Raw genomic sequence first — 18,928 nt, 5'->3', positions numbered from 1 at the left:
CCAGGTTTTGTATTAAACTGTACCAGAACAAATGGAAACGGCATTTTGAGGAGACCTATTCTTTATTGTAATATTTGTAATAAAACAAATGAATTTTATATACAAGATCTCTTTAAATTTGGTCTGTTGCCCGATCCTATGTAATTGTACTATTTTCCTTGGAAATATATGAGACAGTTATGGAATTGAAAATCATTTTATATAAAGTTGCTCTCTTTGGTGTTAAAAAATATTTGTAATAAAACATAATTGCTTTCAACACAGAAATTTGATTTAACTGCCTTTTGTAATGCAATTGATGGTATAATTGTAATGATTTAGTTGAAGTGTTGTTTATGCTTCTCCTCATGGGTGCCAGGCAAAAAGAGTAGAGGACATTTGCAATAAATCTGCTTATTGCAAAGGAGAAGCAAAGGAATGGTAATTAGGCTCCTTATGTCAGCTGTCAGCTTTGGTGCTTGCTGCCTAGATGATTTAGAAGTTAACATTTTTAAAACATTGTTCCAACTACTGTGAACATATCTCAGGTAGGGGAGTGAGATCTTCTTAGAAAACTGCAAGTGAATTTATCCTTACTCCTTAAACATTTTGCTTTGTTTTGGGGATAACTGCATATTTCTTTAAGATTACTTTCTCCACTCACGACAGCTAACTGTTCTGGTTGTATATATGAATTGTGAGCTCTGTTTCAGGTTTTTCATATACACTTTTATCCCTCTATTTCACATGTATATTTCAGAATTTAGCTGCACAGTTTTCAGGTTTTTATGGACTTATTTATTCAGTGTGAGATTCATGTATTCAGGGTGAATTAAATGAATTGTGCATTACTGTCTCCATTTACCATTTCCTCCCTAATAGTGAATTTTTAATATGAGAATGGCAATTAAATTGGACTCAGGTTGTAGCTTTTCTCCCTGATACCATGGCAGAAATTCTCATTGACCCTAGCAATGATTTTTGATGAGTCAAATTGCAAACTCACAATTGTTCTCATGATAATATGCGAGGAAATCTGAATTGATCATTAAAATCATTTTTGCCATGTTTGTTTCTAAGCAAAATAATAATCAAAACCACTGTGTGTGCCTATTGTGTGTTGTACAGTCTGCTTGGAGTTTTGTGTGTATTATCCATAATTCTCACTAAAACCGTACAAGAGAGCTTTTATGTTTTTCCGTCTTTCAGTCATGAAAACAAATTATCGAATTTCAAGTAACTTAACTAAGTTCAGATTGTTCTTTGTGGACTCTAAAACAGTTATACCTGACCCTGAATTCCCACTTGTTCTGTTAAGTAATTTATCTTAAAAGAATGACCGATGACAGCAAAGGCTGCAGATTTTTAAGCTGATGGCCTAGTGGTGAGGATGAAACTATGCTGTCTGGGGCTGACCCCACTAGAGGAATTTCATTATTTTAAATTCATGAACAAATTGTGTCCTGGTATATACTTCAAATGGCTAGGCCATCTCTGAAATTAGTTTGATCTTTGGAGGAAGGAGACATTCCTGTGTATTGCAGTGTATCACTGTAGTGTTTTCAATATGCACCAACAAATATTAATAAATTATGATTTAATAGTTTGTTCTATATTCTTGCTTTTTTGAACTCATTACCTTTTTTATTAATAAGTTGGATAGGGGTCATGTCAACGTTAAGGATTATGTTCTTAGAATTGTATTTTCAAATCACGTTGATTCTGTTAAAAACTAATTAAAATTAAAATTAAAAATTTTTAAAAATACTTATTTACATTATAAAGAAATTAAATTCCCCATTTAAAGAATATTCTTCAACACAATAAATGAATACTGTTTTGTTTTTTGTTTTTTGTTTTTTGTTTTTATCTAGAAGCCTTTTATTAAAGTATACAAACTTCATGCATTTCATGTACACTTATTTTGGAACATAGAGATTCATCCCACCCTACTCTCCCTCCCTCCCTCCCACACTCCCATTCTTCTTTTTCCTCCATCTCTTATTCTCATTTTATTTTTTACAAAGATCTATTTTCAGTTAACTTTATACTCAGAAGATTAACCTATGGGGCCGGCTCTGTGGCATAGCAGGTAAAGCCACTGCCTGCAGTGCCAGCATCACATATGGGCGCTGGTTCAAGTCCCAGTTGCTCTGCTTCAGATCCAGCTCTCTGCTGTGGCCTGGGAAAACAGCAGGAGATGCTCCAAGTGCTTAGGCCCCTGCACCCACATGGGAGACCCAGAAGAAGCTCCTGGCTCCTGGCTTTGGACTGGCACAGCTTCAGCCATTGTGGCCATCTGGGGAGTGAACCAGCCAATGGATGACTTCTCTCTCTCTCTCTCTCTCTCTCTCTCTCTCTCTGCCACTCCCTCTATCTCTGTGTAACTCTGACTTTCAAATAAATGAATAAATACATCTGTTTAAAAAAAAAATTAACCCTTCGCTAAGAGCTCAACAAGTAGTATAAAAAAATGGAAAAAAAAAAAAAGCCTGCTCCTCAATGGAAGAGACAAGGGCTGTAAACAATCATCAAATCTCATAATGTCCATTTCACTCTAATAAATTACATTTTAGGTACACTATTAATCACTTTGGATAAAAAAAAAAAAACATGGTATCTGTCTTTTTGGAGCTGGCTTGACTAAGTATAATGGTTTCCAGTTGCATCCATTCTGTTGCAAAAGACATACTTTCATTTATTTTTACAGCTGAGAAGTGTATATATACAATAATTTCTGTTTCCAATCAACAGTTGATGATCATCTGGGTTGATTCCATATCTTAGCTATTGTGAATCATGCTGCAATAAAATTGATGTACAGATAACTCTTTCATATGCTGATTCCATTTCCTTTGGATAAATTCCCAGGAGTGGGGTGGCTGGGTCATATGGTAGGTGTATATTCTGATTTCTGAGGTATCTTCATACTGTCTTCCACAGTGGCTCCACCAGTTGACATTCCCACCAGCAGTGGATTAGGGAACATTTTCCTCCACATGCTCGCCAGCAGCTGTTATTTGTTGAATTCTGTATAAAAGCCATTCTAACTGGGGTGAGGTGAAACTCATTGTGGTTTTTATTTGCATTTCCTAGATGGCTAATGATCCTTAGCATTTTTTCAAGTGTCTGTTGGCCATATGAATTTCTCCTTGAAAAATGTCTCTTCCAGTACTTTGCCCATTTCTCAACTGGATTGTTTCTTTTGGTGTTGCTGAGTTTCTTGAGCTCTTTATGGATTCTAAATATTAGTTCTTTATCAGTTGCATGGTTTGCAAAATATTTCTCCCATTCTGTTGATTGCCTGTTCACCTTGCTTATTGTTTCTTTTGTAGTACCAAAGCTTCTCAGCTTGATGTAATCCCATTTGTCAATTTTGGCTTTGATTACCTGTGCTTCTGGGATCTTGCCCAAGAACTCTTTTCTAATGCCAATGTCTTGCAGGGTTTCTCCAATGTTCTCTAGTAATTTGATGGTGTTGGTTGCGAGATTTAGGTCTTTGATCCATTTTAGTGGAGTTTTGTGTAAGGTGTAAGTTCTGCATACAGAGATCCAGTTTTCCCAGCACCATTTGTTTTGTATTACATTACTTGTTAGCTTCCTCATGAGGAAAAGTGTTATATGTATCCTCTTTAAATTATATTCTTAGCATTAACAGTACCTCAACGACCGACTGAATGCCTGATATAGAAGTCTATTCCCAAGATTTTAACAGCTCAATTGGTGGGACAAAATGTACATGTGTCAATCAAGAGCAAACTATATAACTGGATAGTTGTTCCATCACGAGAGACATAATCTCAACCTTACCATAAAGGCAGTACTGTAAGAACTGTCATAGTTTTGGCTTAGTGGACCAAAAATAGGCACTTAAATGGAAAAACTTCTCAAGACAAGCTGCTGTTTACCCAAACACCTGTAGCCTTTCTCTTTTGAGAATTAGGTTATCCTATTGACTTGTATTTTCTTTTAGAAATTTATTTAAGGGAATAAATACTTATCAGTAAGAGACAAATCTATAGACTCAATCAAATTGCGTTAAGAAAGAGGGTAGGTTGCCTTATAAATTGAAAACAACCCAAGTACATGTTCTCATAAAGAACAGACTTAAATCTTGTTATTGAATGAATTGTGCTCCCCTTCTCCTGATTTCACATGTTGAAACCTAACTGCAAGTATGGATAGAACCTTTAGAGTTGATTTAAGATTAAATGAGGTCACACATGCATGACCATAATCCAACATTATTGTTGTCCTTTTAAGAAGAACAAGAGGCACCAAAAGATGCATGTACATGGATAAAAGGTATGTGGAGAAGCAGATGAAAACCGGTGTTCATAAGACAAGGAGAGAAACCTTAGGAGAAATTAAATTTGCTAGCATCTGTATATAAGTATTTTAACCACATCATATTGGAACCCTGACTAACACAGACCCTGAACACTGACATCAGTTAATCAAGACTTGCACATGGATTACCTGATAGGTTTGCATTATGTCATTAACCATCAAAGTCACTGATGGAAAGTTATTTAATCGTTATGGATTGAAGCTTCCTCACCTGGATTATGGAAGAACTCATAAATATCTCTAAAATATTCCAAAATATAAATTTCTTGGGAATAAAAATATCCCTAGTCTTCCAGCCCACCAAATTGTCTGATTCTCTCAATAAATACATTTAGTAGATCATATCTCTCATTGTACCCCTTGCCAATATTTTATAGAATTTTTATGTTAATTTTAAAATATTACTATAGCTCCAAAAAAGACGGTCTCTCTGTCTCTTCCTTATATCTGCTTTCAAGGCCATGCGTGTCTCTAAATGCAGGATAGTTTCTGTGTTGATTCTCTCTCCCATTAAAATCCTGAATTCCAGAAATATTGAATTCCATGTGAATGGACCAAAATCCCCAGTGACAGAGAACTCTTGTCTAAAACTGTAGAGAGAATTCGCTTTGTTTCATCAAGATGAATACAATTACTTTGTAAGTAATAATAAATAGTTTTGTGTGTCTTACAGCGTGGCCTTGAAGAGTCTATTAGCCATGGCTTTCCTATAATAATAAAAATGGCTTCTAACATTAATTTCTGAATTATCTCTGTACCGTAGTTTATGCCAATAAACTATGTACAAAATGCTTCACACGATCTGCGTTGGCAGGAAACTGGAGTCAGCAGTTGGAGCTGGGAATCAGTCCCATGTATTCCCATAAGGGACATGGCCATGTTACCTGGCATCCAACTGCTAGACAAAACACCTACCTCTGCTAATTCCTAATTTACAATTTTGTTCCCACTGTTGTCCCCCAATTCTTCCTATTCTATCTCCTTTTTCTCATTCTTCCCCTACCTTTCCTCTGTTTTGCACCTCCTGAATCCCTACTACTATTTTTAAAGTTTCTTTATTTCAGTTTGAAATCTCTGAAATTAATAGCCATGATATAAAGATGATTTGTTTTACATATTTTCATCCTTAAAAATAAGATAATTCATATGGTCAGTTATCAAGTTTTTGCCATTTTCTTCCTTGCCTTTACTCTAATACTCTTGATCACCTTTAGGGTACTCCTCTAATTTGATCTTTTATTTTAAGCCAACTCTGATTCTTTTGTTTTTAAGCAGTTCCAACAAATGAAGTGCTCATCCCAATTAATCTCTCATTTGTAAACTTACCCTTATTTTCTCTAATCTAACTCTGTATAAAGAAAGCATCTTCCATTTTCACAGAAAAACAAATTAACTACTCCTTTATTTACTGTTATTTTCTAAGTTGGAGTAGTTCCCTAGTTTGGTGTATCAATGAGTCATCATGTGGGAGGTATCCTTCTATACTCAAAAATTTTAGATTTGTGAGTATCAGTGGTTTCATCCTTTGTTTCCTGCTGCCTTCCCAAAGAGAAAATAAAATTAGGTGAGTGAATATTCTTTTATCTTTCTTTTTATAGTCAGATTCTTTTGATGTGAAGATTAGACCCATTCTTGGATGAAAATTAAATTGTCCTATTTAGAACAGCATATGTACCAGCAATAACTGAAAATTTTAAATAATGGATTTCTAGCCTTTCCGTACTCTTCATGATGAAAAGCCAGACTTGGATAAATGAAACTGAACCAATATATTTTCTTTTTATAGATGTAACTGAACATTTGTACAGCATCTTTAGTTAATGCATTTTCCCTTTCAACCTGAATTTTTAAGTAACTATTTTTTACACTGTTTCAATTGCATTTTCCAATCAGATGCTTACTGATTTTGTATAATATACCAGACTGTTTTTAGTAGGGCCATGAATAAGATGAGCAAGAATTTCTGTTCTTGGAGATTAATATTCTGTTTGCAGAAATAAACTAGATAAGAAAGGTGAATGCATAAAATATGAAACAAATGCTGTTTGGTGCCAAAAAAGTAACAAGGAAAATGACTGTAAAATAAGAGTGAACATCTGAAGCTTTTCTTAGATTAGCTAGCTCATTGTTAAAAATTTATATTCATATTATAGCCATCTTATTTTAAAATATGTTGTTTCAAGGAAATAAGAGCAATACATGCTTTATTGAATATTTGGATAATATAAATAATAAAAGGATGAAATAAAATCAATTATAAATTGATTTTCACTGCCTAGGAATTGCAACTTGTTTCACATTGTCTTACTTCCAGCATCTAATTCTTTTTCTAGATTTATACACATACATGTGTACTTGTACCTATATACACACCCATATTTATAAGCACATGTATATACAGAGACAGGTGTAAGGGCTTCTTAAAAAGTCAGTGCAGTGTTGGTGATTATCCAATATATCAGGCAATTTAGATTCTAGGACTAAATTGTTACGATTTTAAATCAAAGTTCTGGTACTACTTAATTTTGTGATTTTAGGGCAAGTTACACATATATGTTTCAGTTTAAATATGTAACAGAATATTTCAGTTTAAATATGTAACATAGTATATAATGTCACCTGACTCACAGTGCAATAAGAATTTAAAATGTTTTACATGCACACAAAGACACAAACAAGTACACACAGTATTCAGGACTATACATAATGCCATGTTAGCATTTGTTATTGATATAAATTAATGTAAAAGTACAAAATATTTGTTAAAAGTTTCATGCAGATAAAAAATGGAAGAATAAACATATTTGAACAAATATTAGCAATTAAGGAGTAAGAAACAAGTAAGATTTTATAAGAGATGATTGAAGACAACTAGCAAGATGTTTACAAATTTCTGAGTTTTTGGTTGAGGCAGTACTTCTACACTCTCCTAACACACTAAATGTTCCGATGTTGTTAATTCCACTTGATCTTAAACAATCTTATTTATTTCTATGTCTCACAGCAGTGTCATCAGAGTTTTTTAAGATTTTTCAGGTCTTATGAACCCGGCTGAATTAAAGCAACATAAAAGTGGCATATATGGTAGTTGTATGGTATATAGAGGTATATGTCTAAATACCCTTTTTTATCCATTCCTTTGAAAGAGGGAGTTCCTTCACACAACAGAAATTAGCTAGAGTAACTTTTAAAAAAAAATCAAACAAATTTTGATAGAAGCAGAGAAAAGCTAAATAACAATCATTTGAGCTTTAATTATATAATTTCTTTAGGGTTGCTTTGAAATTTATTCAGCATTATGATTTTGGTCATGATAAAAATGATGGACTACTATGCTCTAAGAGTAAAAGGGACTACTATGCTCTAAGAGTATAAGGGACTCTTTTTTAAAATTTTTTTATTTATTTATTTGACAGAGTTTTAGTGAGAGAGACAGAGAGAAATGTCTTCCTTCAGTTGGTTCACCCCCCAAATCGCTGGTACACCAGAGCTATGCCTATCCAAAGCCAGGAGCCAGGTTCTTCCTCCTGGTCTCCCATGCGGGTACAGGGCCCAAGCACTTGGGCCATCCTCCACTGCACTCCCAGGCCAAGCAGAGAGCGGGACCGGAAGAGGAGCAACTGGGACTAGAACCCTGCGCCCATATGGGATGCTGGTGCTGCAGGCAGAGGATTAAGCAAGTGAGCCATGGCACATGTTGTTGTGATCTCCATGAGAGGTGATTGGATCGTTGGATGTTAAAATGTTGAAGTAGGAAGAATGGTGAAAACTGGAAAAATTTGGCTTTTGTTGGAAATTGAATTAAAGGAACTAGGTGGTAAATTGGTAAAATAAGTGAGGGAAAAGAAGGAGCAAAGGTAAATTAAGAATTGTGCCTTGTGCAACTAGATATGTTGAGGGGATTCCCATTACTCAAAATCTGGTTCAGTTAATCCTGATTTGAAATCCCACCTTACGCAGCCGATTCAGTGTTCTTGGTGTTTATAATTTTGTTCTGGGTTCTGTGGGCTGATAGGTATGATTCTTCTTGGCTTTCTCTTTCATTCTCAAATTTTCACATCTATCTCATTGCTAAAGTCAGATGCCAATTGCCTATTGGTAATTCTAAAGTTGTGAGAGTTTCTATTGTCAATTTTAATAGATAAAGCACTTAGTATAATGCTTAGCAGAAGGTTGATAATATGGAAGTATTCCTTGTTATTGTTATTTTGTTACATTTTATTATTTTTTCTTATCATTTTAAGTCCATTACTGTCATTTCTTTACCAATTTTGATGCAATTAGAAATAAGAAAACATTAATTGATGCTCACATATTAGTCCATTCTGGCTGCTATAACAGAATATCTAGCTGAGTAATGTAGAACCAACAGAAATGTATTCTTTGCACTTCCGAAGGCTAGAAAGTCCAAAATCAAGCCATCAGCAGATTTTGGCATCTAGTGAAGGTACATGTCTCATGATTGTGCCTTTTATGAGTCCTTGTGGCAGAAGGGGCCACAAGGCTCCCTCAAATCTTCTTTATGTGGATTTTCATCCCATTGATGGGGGTGTAGTAGTTATGACCCAATCTCCTCCTCCAAAAGCCCCATATATTTATGTGATGCCCTGGGGGTTGGGTTTCTTTTTTTCTTTCTTTTTTTTTTTTTTTTTTTTGACAGGCAGAGTGGACAGTGAGAGAGAGAGAGAGACAGAGAGAAAGGTCTTCCTTTTCCATTGGTTCACCCCCCAGTGGCTGCTGTGGCCAGCACCTCACTGATCTGAAGCCAGGAGCCAGGTGCTTCTCCTGGTCTCCCATGCAGGTGCAGGGCCCAAGCACTTGGGCCATCCTCCACTGCCTTCTCTGGCCACAGCAGAGAGCTAGACTGGAAGAGGAGCAACCGGGACAGAATCCAGCACTCCAAGCAGGACTAGAACCCAGGGTGCTGGCGCCGCAGGCAGAGGATTAGCCTACTGAGCCACAGTGCCAGCCCAGGTTGGGTTTCACTATGTGAGATTTAGAGTGGATACAGTATCAGACCATAGCAGCATATATTTCATGAGACTGCATTTTGTGCTTTTTGTTCCTTTCAGTTGAGGCTGAATCCAGGCACACAATTCAGTCATTTTCTTTTTTTCAGTATAGTGCTTCTCTCTTTGAAATCTGAGATTGTTGTGGACACTAATGGCTAAAATGTTAGAGGTCAGAAGAAAATAGTGTTTAGTAGTTTAGGCTGAGGCAAATTAGTATGTAAATTACTGTCATCTTTTAAGAAAGTCATCCTAGGACCCTAATGATAACCAGGAGCTTTTAAGCCTGTGATTGTGGAGTGTCCCTAAGACACCACAGCAGAGTAACAGTGTTTTGTTTTTTTCACTTTAGTACTTGCTGTGGCCTTTCCCTAAAATGTTCTACCACAGCTAGCACAGTGGATGTTCCTTCATCCATCATGCCTCACTTCACTACCACTATACCCCATCCTTCCTAAATAGCACTCTCATTACTGCATTCTAAATTCCATTCTTTTATCACATTTTGGTTTTGTGCCACCTGGCATTATCCACAGAGTTACTTACTTTGTATTCACTATCTCATCCCACTGGAGTGTAAATACCTAGGAACCATTTTGTCTTGTTCATTAGTACATAGTACATGACTTGACAAGTAGTAGGGACATGACACATGTTTGCGCACTGAGAGAATGATTTCATGGCTGTCATATAAGCCACTAAAGCCTCGCTTCTACCACGTCTCTACCCCATCCTTTCATTCTTGTGAGTTTTATGTATAATATTGCCAGTTACATAGGAGATCAGCTTGTCCAGAGCTTCCCTCATTAGGGGACTCTGGGCCATATTATTTCACACAAACAGTAATAATAAGCTGTGACTTAGAATTTAAAAGATGATTCTCCAGTAGAGTTAAGATTAGACATTTTACTTATAGAAAAATGTGAAATGGATTTTGTATATTTTTTTAATTTCCTGGAATAACATCCTTGATGGCAAGAAAAATCATGATTCTATTCTTTGTGTTTCAGTTTGTTTTGAAGATACAATTTACTGATTCCTATATTCACTGTCTAATTTTTATATTCTCCCTAAGTTCTAGCAAATTTGGGGTAATAAGTTAGTGCTTCACAAAATGCTTAGAAAATATACATTGTTTTTTATTTCCATTTTCATGAATTTTTTGAAGCTCTCTTGTATACAGACGCATTCATACACACACATGCACACACTCACCTGCAAACACACCCTCAATTTGTGCAAAGAATTTTCTGGACTTAATAGTCTCATCAAAAGTGAAATAGATTGCTTAAGAAATGGTAAATCATAAATGTATCAATTTTTATTTCCCAAATTGAAGTTCCAAGGCAGTGGTGAAGTGTTGTGTATACTGCTGATATTATAATATTAAAAATAGCATCCATACAATCAATATAGTTTTCAAAGAAATTGTATATTCATAATTGGTAGGCAGCTTACACTCTCACACTTCAGTTTGCTTGGATTTCTGGAGACAAGAATGCAATCGGTGAAAATACCTTCTGATGTAATAGATTTGGTTCATTGGCTCTTAGTCCTCCTCCCTCTCCCACCCACTCTGTAGTATCTCAAATGAGAAATTATAGATCTTATACTTTAAGAAAATTTAGTAAAAATGAGTCTTATTTTTAAAAGCTGGGTACCTAAGAAGCAACAGTTATAGAAGCAGAATGCTGTCCCCAAATGCTCTTCTGCTGTGAAATTCATCACCATTTCTGAGAAATTACATAAATACTTTCTCAAAACCCTCTAACTGGTAGCAAGCTAACACCAGTTATAAACCTAGCCTTGTAAATGCTACTTTCTGACTCAATGAGAATGTGCCAAGGTTATGTAAAAATTGCCCTGCTTACATAATTAGAACTGTGTGTTACCAAAGCTGAATGAATGCATTCTTCAGTTGGGAAAACACTGGCATTAATTGGAGAGAAGTCAAAGAATTGCAGTCTCTGAGCATAACTGTTTTGGAGCCATAATAGTCTGCTACAGAGAGGAATGCTTACAGAGAAATTGCATTAATTTTAATTGGTTATGTCTCTGACTCTGAGTGAAGATATGAGATATTTGTAAATTTTGATTCCTGCTCCTCAGTCCTGAATAGAATATATATTGAATATATAAGTAAATAGAATGGGGGTATTATGAGTCTCCAAGGTTCTGACTGCGGGTAAAAGAGGTTACAAACGTAGAACAGAGAAAAGATAAAAACAATATTATTGTCCTTTGGTAAATACTAGTTTTCTTTGCTACTACAACAAATTACCACAAATTTGATCACTTAGAACAATACAAATGCATTCTCTTACATTTCTGGAAGTAAGAAATCCAAAATTAGACTCTACTGGGCTAAAGTCAAGTGTCAGAAGAACTGATTTCTTCTGCAGGCTGTAGGGAAGAATCTGTTTTCTTAACTTTTCCAGAGGTTAATTCCAGTTTGCCCTAATGCTGTTTAAAAGCCAGCAGTGTAGCAGCATCAACTCTATTTAACAGGCTTCTGCTTACATTTCTCTATGTGACTGTGACTGTTTTCTCTTCCTCTTATTGGAACCCTGTGGTTATGTTAGAATCAGAATCTTCATCCCATCTCTAGATCTCTAACTTCGTCACAGATTCCATGGACTTGGAAAGAGATGTCTTTGAGAGAGGAGTATTAGCTTGTCTACTACAGAGGGGAATTGGAAGTATTAATATGAGTATGATGTGAAGGTTATACATAATGTATTCATGCACATAAGTGTGTTTGTAGATGTATGTGAAGGGACATGTGCACATTCATAAAAGTATGTGTAAATGTTTATACATTTGTGTGCGGTGTGCATTGTGTGTATCTGCTCAGTTAACTAATTTATTCATTTATATGAGTCCTAGCCTTAATGGTTTTTTATGTGTAATTTATAAGTAGCAAATGTTGCACAATTTTAAGTTAATAATTCCAAGTTGATTCCTGACATAACTAAGAAGCAGGGTCACCCAGTGCCCAGATACTAGTCTGAAATATCATCTTCCAGTGAAAAAGAAATAGAGCGCCTTTAGAAATGATTTAGACTGAGATGGGGATAAAAGGATGATGAGCCAGGAGCAACTTATTGTGCAATAAAGTACAAATGCATTCAGAGCATGTGGTGACCTACAACTATAGAGTAAAATAATGATAATAATGAAATACAGCCATTGATCAAAATAGGAATTTGTGACTCCACATTTAAGTAGGTACGTATAAATCAATATTTATTTCCATCATAAATCAATCACGCTGATCTGAAGCCAGGAGCCAGGTGCTTCTCCTGGTCTCCCATGCGAGTGCAGGGACCCAAACACTTGGGCCATCCTCCAATACCTTCCTGGGCCATAGCAGAGAGCTGGCCTGGAAGAGGGGCAACCAGGATAGAATCCAGCACCCCAACCGGGATTAGAACCCAGTGTGCCGGCGCCGCAAGGCTGAAGATTAGCCTGTTAAGCCACAGCACCGGCTAGTCCTTCCTATATCATCCCAGAGTAGCTAAACTTAGGGCTTTTCCCAGCCCTAATTCTCAGTAGCGGAGACTTCTTTCTTTGAATGCTTACGCGGTAAATTCGTTGTATACAAACTTTGAGTAGAACTCTAACTGTGAGAATGCTGAAGGTTAAAACCTGGGATGCTTTTCTCCCGAGACCATAGGCATTTTCTTTGTTAGGAGTCATGGATCAATGTGCCTCAGACAATTTTTTCCCACACTTTAACTATCCAAGTTAAATGTGAAAGTTGACATGTTAGTGCATTATTTTGCAGTATGCCAAAGCTCTAATCTCCCAGGTAATACAAGCTTCCATGTACTCACCACTCACTATCACTGTTCCTGTTCCAGGTCATGATGGCTGCAATTTTTCTTTTAAATTCAGATAGTATTAAATTTTTTTTATCATGTACAACATGGTGTTTTGAAGTGAATGTACTTTGTGGACTGATTAAGTCCAGCTAAGTAACATTAATTATCTCAACTATTTATTCTGTTTAATTTTTCATTATGATATTTATGATACTTATATAAATGTTATATATATTTATCCTTCAGATATCTTTATTGCTTCCTACAAACCTAGAAATATATTAAATATGTTTTAGCTAGATTCTAGTGGTATTTTGATAAGAAAACTCTTTAAAATGTCTAGTCTTTCATTATGAAAAGAAAGGAATATTGTATATGAAGTTTTGTTTTTCTTCTAATATACTCTATGTGCCTTATGGATAACAAAAATGTATAATCTTATTGCCTTGGCTTTACCATAAACTTTCCTATAAAATAGTTGGCTATTAGATAACAATTAAGGAATCCACAAAAGTCTTGTTGAAACTTTTCCCCTTCACAATAGCCCTTAATATATCTAAAAAATACCTAAAATTTATTAAGCATTTAAAAATTATGACCAGTGTTCAAAGGGTTATGCATGTGTGTCTGTGTGGGTGCAAATAGTTGAAATCTCTCCTTAGTAAAGAGTTGGTCTTCTGTACATAAAGTCAATTAAAAATGGATCTTAGTGGAAAATGGAATGGGAGTGTGGGTGAGAGAAAAGGAATGGGAGGAAGAAACACCATCTCCATAAAATTTGTACATATATGAAATTTTGTACTCATTAAATAAAAACTTTCAATAAAAGGGTTATGCATGGATCAACTAGCTTAAGACTCTAATGTGAATATGTGAGAAGTAATTAATTGTTTTCTTATTTTACAATAAGGGAACAAAGATCAAGAGAAATCTAAATGAATTATTTAAAGTGAAACCTTATGAGATCACATTATGACTAATTTGATGTCCTTCAGATTTGATTGATGGTTTGATGTCTTTCAGGCATCTATTCAAGTGGGGATTTAAGCATGTATAATTAAATATATAATTATTAAACTCTCTACAGCCACCGACCCACACACACAACCTATACCACTGTATACACACAGATTTCCCTACAGTCTTCTTCCTTAGATTTTCCTAATAGAATTCTGCAATATAAATTTTACCCACAGAATTTCAAGCTACTGTATCCTGTTAGCACTTGGAAGACATGTTGGAGAATATTTTATAATTGAAAAAAGACTAACTTTCAAGGCAATGTTAGGTATATTTTTTGTTTAGAATGCAAAGGTCAGTACTTAGAGGTGAAGTCCATAGAATTTCTTTCTAGGCAGTAAATCTTTAGATTAATTTTGTTTGATATGTTAAGTACATTTATAAATGCATACTATTTTGAGTTCCATTCTGTATCCATAGCAACATAATAAAACCAATGCCAGAGAGATGTATTTTCTTTCTTTATTAGAGAAAAAAATGTTCAAAACACTGTAGCAAGGGAATTAAAAATACATTGAGATTGGTTTCAAATCCCATTTCCACCACCAACTCTGTGGTCTTAACCCAACTCTGGTGCTCAGGTTCTCAACTTCTTCTTCATTTTAATGGAGATATTAATGGTACTTGTCTTATAAAGGTTTTATAAGCTTTAAGGTGGAATGAATATATGTAACTAACTAAAATGAATAAAAACAAAATGAGTGAATAAATAATTCTAAGAACCAGCATATTTTAGTAAGATATGTGTGTTACTTACATTTCTCCAACATTAGCCAATATGAGCTGCTCATGTTAAAGCAAGCAATTTCTTGCAAATGAATAGCTATAGTTACCATTATTTAGAGACCTTATGAACTTTGATTAGCATTTGAAAAGCATATTATTTTTCCTATGAAGTCTTACATTGTAGCCATGAGCATATATTGAGTACCACATGTTTGCAATTTTGTCTAAAAGTTGAATATATCGGGTTACATTTTATACTGTTTTTTTTTTATTGTTTACTTTTGGAGAGGTATTATTTTGTTCTAGAATAAGTGTCTCAGAGAAGATTGAAATTCTACTTTCATATAAACCATCTAAAATTCTAAAATTTAGAAGAGGTTTATAACAAACTCGATATGTTTCTGAAATACGTCTGCTGCCTAACTCCAAAATCACATACTGAGCTGCTTTTGAATGTCCAGGTTGATGTAATTATTTGAATTGGTTGGTAACAATTTGAGAGCAGTTAAGTAAGAAAACAGAAGGCCGGCTGGCGCCTTGGCTAATCCTCTGCCTGGGCACTGGGTTCTAATCCCAGTCCCGGTTGGTGCACAGGATTCTGTCCCGGTTGCTCCTCTTCCAGTCCAGCTCTCTACTGTGGCCCGGGAAGGCAGTGGAGGATGTCCCAAGTGCTTGGGCACCTGCACCTGTGTGGTAGACCAAGAGGAAGTAGCTGGCTCCTGGCTTTGGATTGGCCTTGCTCCACCCATGGCGGCCATTCGAGGGGTGAACCAACGGAAGGAAGACCTTTCTCTCTCTATCTCACTGTCTAATTCTATCTGTCAAATAAATTAAAAAAAAAAAGAAAAGAAAAGAAAAAGAAAACAGAAGGCAATAAATCATCAATAAGGCACTCACAATTTTATACTCTAAGGTGGTCTATCTTCTTGTGAAGTGTCTTCAAACTGTCAGAGTCCACAGGAAGTTGTTTTGTGTTTGCAGAGGAGTAAACCAAGCTCATGGAATATCCCCAGGAGTGTCTTTCAAGCTCCTTTTATTGAAGCTTTATAGAAATGCATACTCAAATGATGCCTCCAGTATTTCTACATAATTCAAAAGAGGCAAAGCTCTTCCATTTTGGAGGGTAAATGGTATCTTGTTTGTTCTTTAATGTCAATTTCTTCTACTTGAGCCAAATACCTATGCCATTCTTCTCTCTTCCCTCATTCCCCTTGCCTCAAACTTGATATAGATTTCATTTCACCATTATCTTTACTTTTTATAACAATACCAATGTTTGGACAATTATGGAAATTAGTACTTATTGAAAAATCTTACATGTATGCTATTAATACAAATGTTTGAGAATTAAAAAGTCTAATGATCTTGTGTTACTAGACATGATAGTTATATTAATGAGAAAGCCCCAGAGGCCTAAAGGGTTAAATACTTGTAAAATCCTACAGGTGCTTTCAAAAATACTATGAAGTAAGCAAGTGCCTCTTGTTGGTTGATGAGTTTATAATTTTAAACATGGCAACTTAAAGTCTTTTGTCATCCACAGTTATATATGATTTGCTGCTCATAAAACTAAAGCGTTGTTGGTTTTGTGTTTAGCTGTCCTCCTATAGGTTCCTATGGACTTTTTCCAGCCACTTCTATTGTATTCAGTACTTTGGGATGGCTCTGTAAACAGATGAAGCCAATAATGTATTAACAGTACCAACTGAGAGAAAGTATGGTTAACTGAGGTTACTAAAAACAAAAAGCAATTCAAATCAATTGGCAATCTACAAAAAGAGCTAAAGATTTTAAAAGCTATTATTAAAATTGCTATGTTGGTCTATTATGCTATGTTATAAGTGTGTACATATTGTATGTCCACAGGGGGAAATTTTATTAAGAGTTTTATTTTAAATGGCTTATAGATAGGATTGTCCATAAATTTAAGCTGCTAAAATTAATCAAAGATACATTTTAATTTGTGTGACCTGAATCTGTGTATCATATGTTTTAAACTTGTTGGTAGAAAGAAACTAAAAACATTTTAGATGGTTGTGCTTAAGTTTACTGGCTAAACAAACTACACCATGTTAGATATTTAAGAGGTGTTTCCAAATACATGATTCTTAAAATTCATAGAAGGCATTGGACCTTCTGGTAAATGTTTTCTTAAGTTGTTATCTAATGGTTGAAACAGTTTGCTAAGTATTCATGTGATATTGCTATTGTCAGCAAGCGATCTAGGACTTGCTCCCTCATTTCTCTATTCTAAGCCCAACTTGTTCTTTCATTTCTCTATTCTCTTCAAGGCAGGAAACTAATTCTATTATGAAGGAATCTGTAGGACGCACAATTTAATCCTTAGACCTTATAAAAGAGATGGCTAACATTTTTCTGCAATAGCATAGCCAAAATAAGACCTTAAATAATAATCTCATAGCTAGATTCACTTCGCCATCAGCCAAGTATACAGTAAGTAGAAAAAACCTCCCTTTCAGACCAAAAGGAAAGAAAGTTTTAAAGTGAGAATATAATTTTCCTCATGGGCATTGTCTACCTTAGAAAAACCACTACAGAACATGCCTGTGACTATAGACTTGTAGTTCAGGCCACCGAAGATTAGAGATGGGACTTGGGCACTGCCTTGACTTGCATCCTCTGGTCTGCTTTAACACAAACCAGGAGGAAAAGAAAGCTAGGCATCAGAAGCAATGGGTGGCAGGCCTATTAATGGCTGATCTGTACAGTGATCTGCCCTCAAGGAGACCCAACAGGCCAGTGCACTGCAGTGGCTTTCAATGTGGTAAGCCTGGGCTTCAGCAGAAGTCAGCTTGTGAAGATCCCTGGCAGCTCTGCCAAGAGTTGGATCACTGGAAATGGACCTGCCCTGGAAGCCGAAGGATGCCCAGGTCAGAGCCACAGATCTTATTGGCTCTAAGCTGAAAAGCCCTTCACTCAGCCCAACTTCCAAAGTGACCACTGCAGCTGAGGGGACAGCCAAGTAGGGTCAGCAACATTGCAGGCAGAACTGTAAATTTCTTGTTAGAGATGCCACCTGCCTTTACCTGGCCAGCTCTCCTCCTAGGTCAGCCAAGTAATGAAAGTCAACAGAGTGCCTTCCCTTAGGAGGTTCACACCTCCCTTAGGATATACCCCATGTGGAGAGATAGATAGGTCTGGGCCTCTTAACTTACAAGGCCTAAAGCCCACCAGATTATTATCAAGCCCCTTCTGTCAGGTTCTATTTGCCTCTCAATCAGAAATGCTTCTGTTATATTTGTATTTGGTGTTTTAAAAATATAGCTTCTATCTATTAGGTGGCAGTACATATTAGAGAAAAATGTGTGCCTTGATTACAGCTTTTAGTATAATCTGTGGTATAAACTATGTGAGGCTTTGAATGAACATGATTTGCACCTTTTCTCAGACCTTAGTGAACCACTAAATATTTTTAATTAAAACAAGGTAACATTATAAAAGTATCAAACGGCCTTATTTATTTCATGTTTGTACACAGGATGAGTTGTAGTGAGAAAGAATAGGCATACAGAAAGAAGATAAATATATTTAGGAGTTTATTAGAGTAAGTTAATTAAAGTAGCAATAGTGAAAAAATAAAGACATCCTATGCACTATTGAAAAATCACCTTTGAAAAACAATTTTGCAGGAATTGGTATTATGTTACTGAGAAAGAAAAGAGAGAACAAGGAAAATAACTGAATTAATTGAAAAGATTATAACTTGTAACCATTCTTTGAGATGCTTTCATTATTTGTACTTGGGCTCCAGTCCTAGCTCTGTAACAGATCAGTCAAATTCAGTCAACTAACCTTGAATAGTGGCTCTTCCTCATCCTTAAAATACTAATGGTCATGCTACCTGGTTAAATGAATTACTGTATAGTATAATAGCATGCAAATGCTTTGGAAATTCTAAAGTTATATACTTAAGTACAGTACTCATGGCTACATGACTATATCCAACATCCATCACTGTATAACTAAATCTAGGATCCATATGTATTTCTTAGGAATCAT

The 18,928-nt window shown here is 35.6% G+C and overlaps 1 protein-coding gene across 1 annotated transcript in view; it reads left to right on the top strand.

Moving 5' to 3' along the window:
• The window catches only part of ANO3 (anoctamin 3), a 418,996-nt gene that overhangs the window by 150,201 nt on the left and 249,867 nt on the right, over window positions 1-18,928 (top strand). The window contains 1 exon segment of the mRNA XM_062198061.1: window positions 13,873-13,889. Coding sequence (XP_062054045.1) covers window positions 13,873-13,889 — 17 coding nt within the window.

This window comes from Lepus europaeus, chromosome 7 (assembly GCF_033115175.1).
Source record: "Lepus europaeus isolate LE1 chromosome 7, mLepTim1.pri, whole genome shotgun sequence".
Classification (NCBI taxonomy): Eukaryota; Metazoa; Chordata; class Mammalia; order Lagomorpha; family Leporidae; genus Lepus; species Lepus europaeus.
The sequence above is the reverse complement of the archived record's forward strand: the minus strand, read 5'-3'. Positions and strand labels throughout refer to the sequence as shown.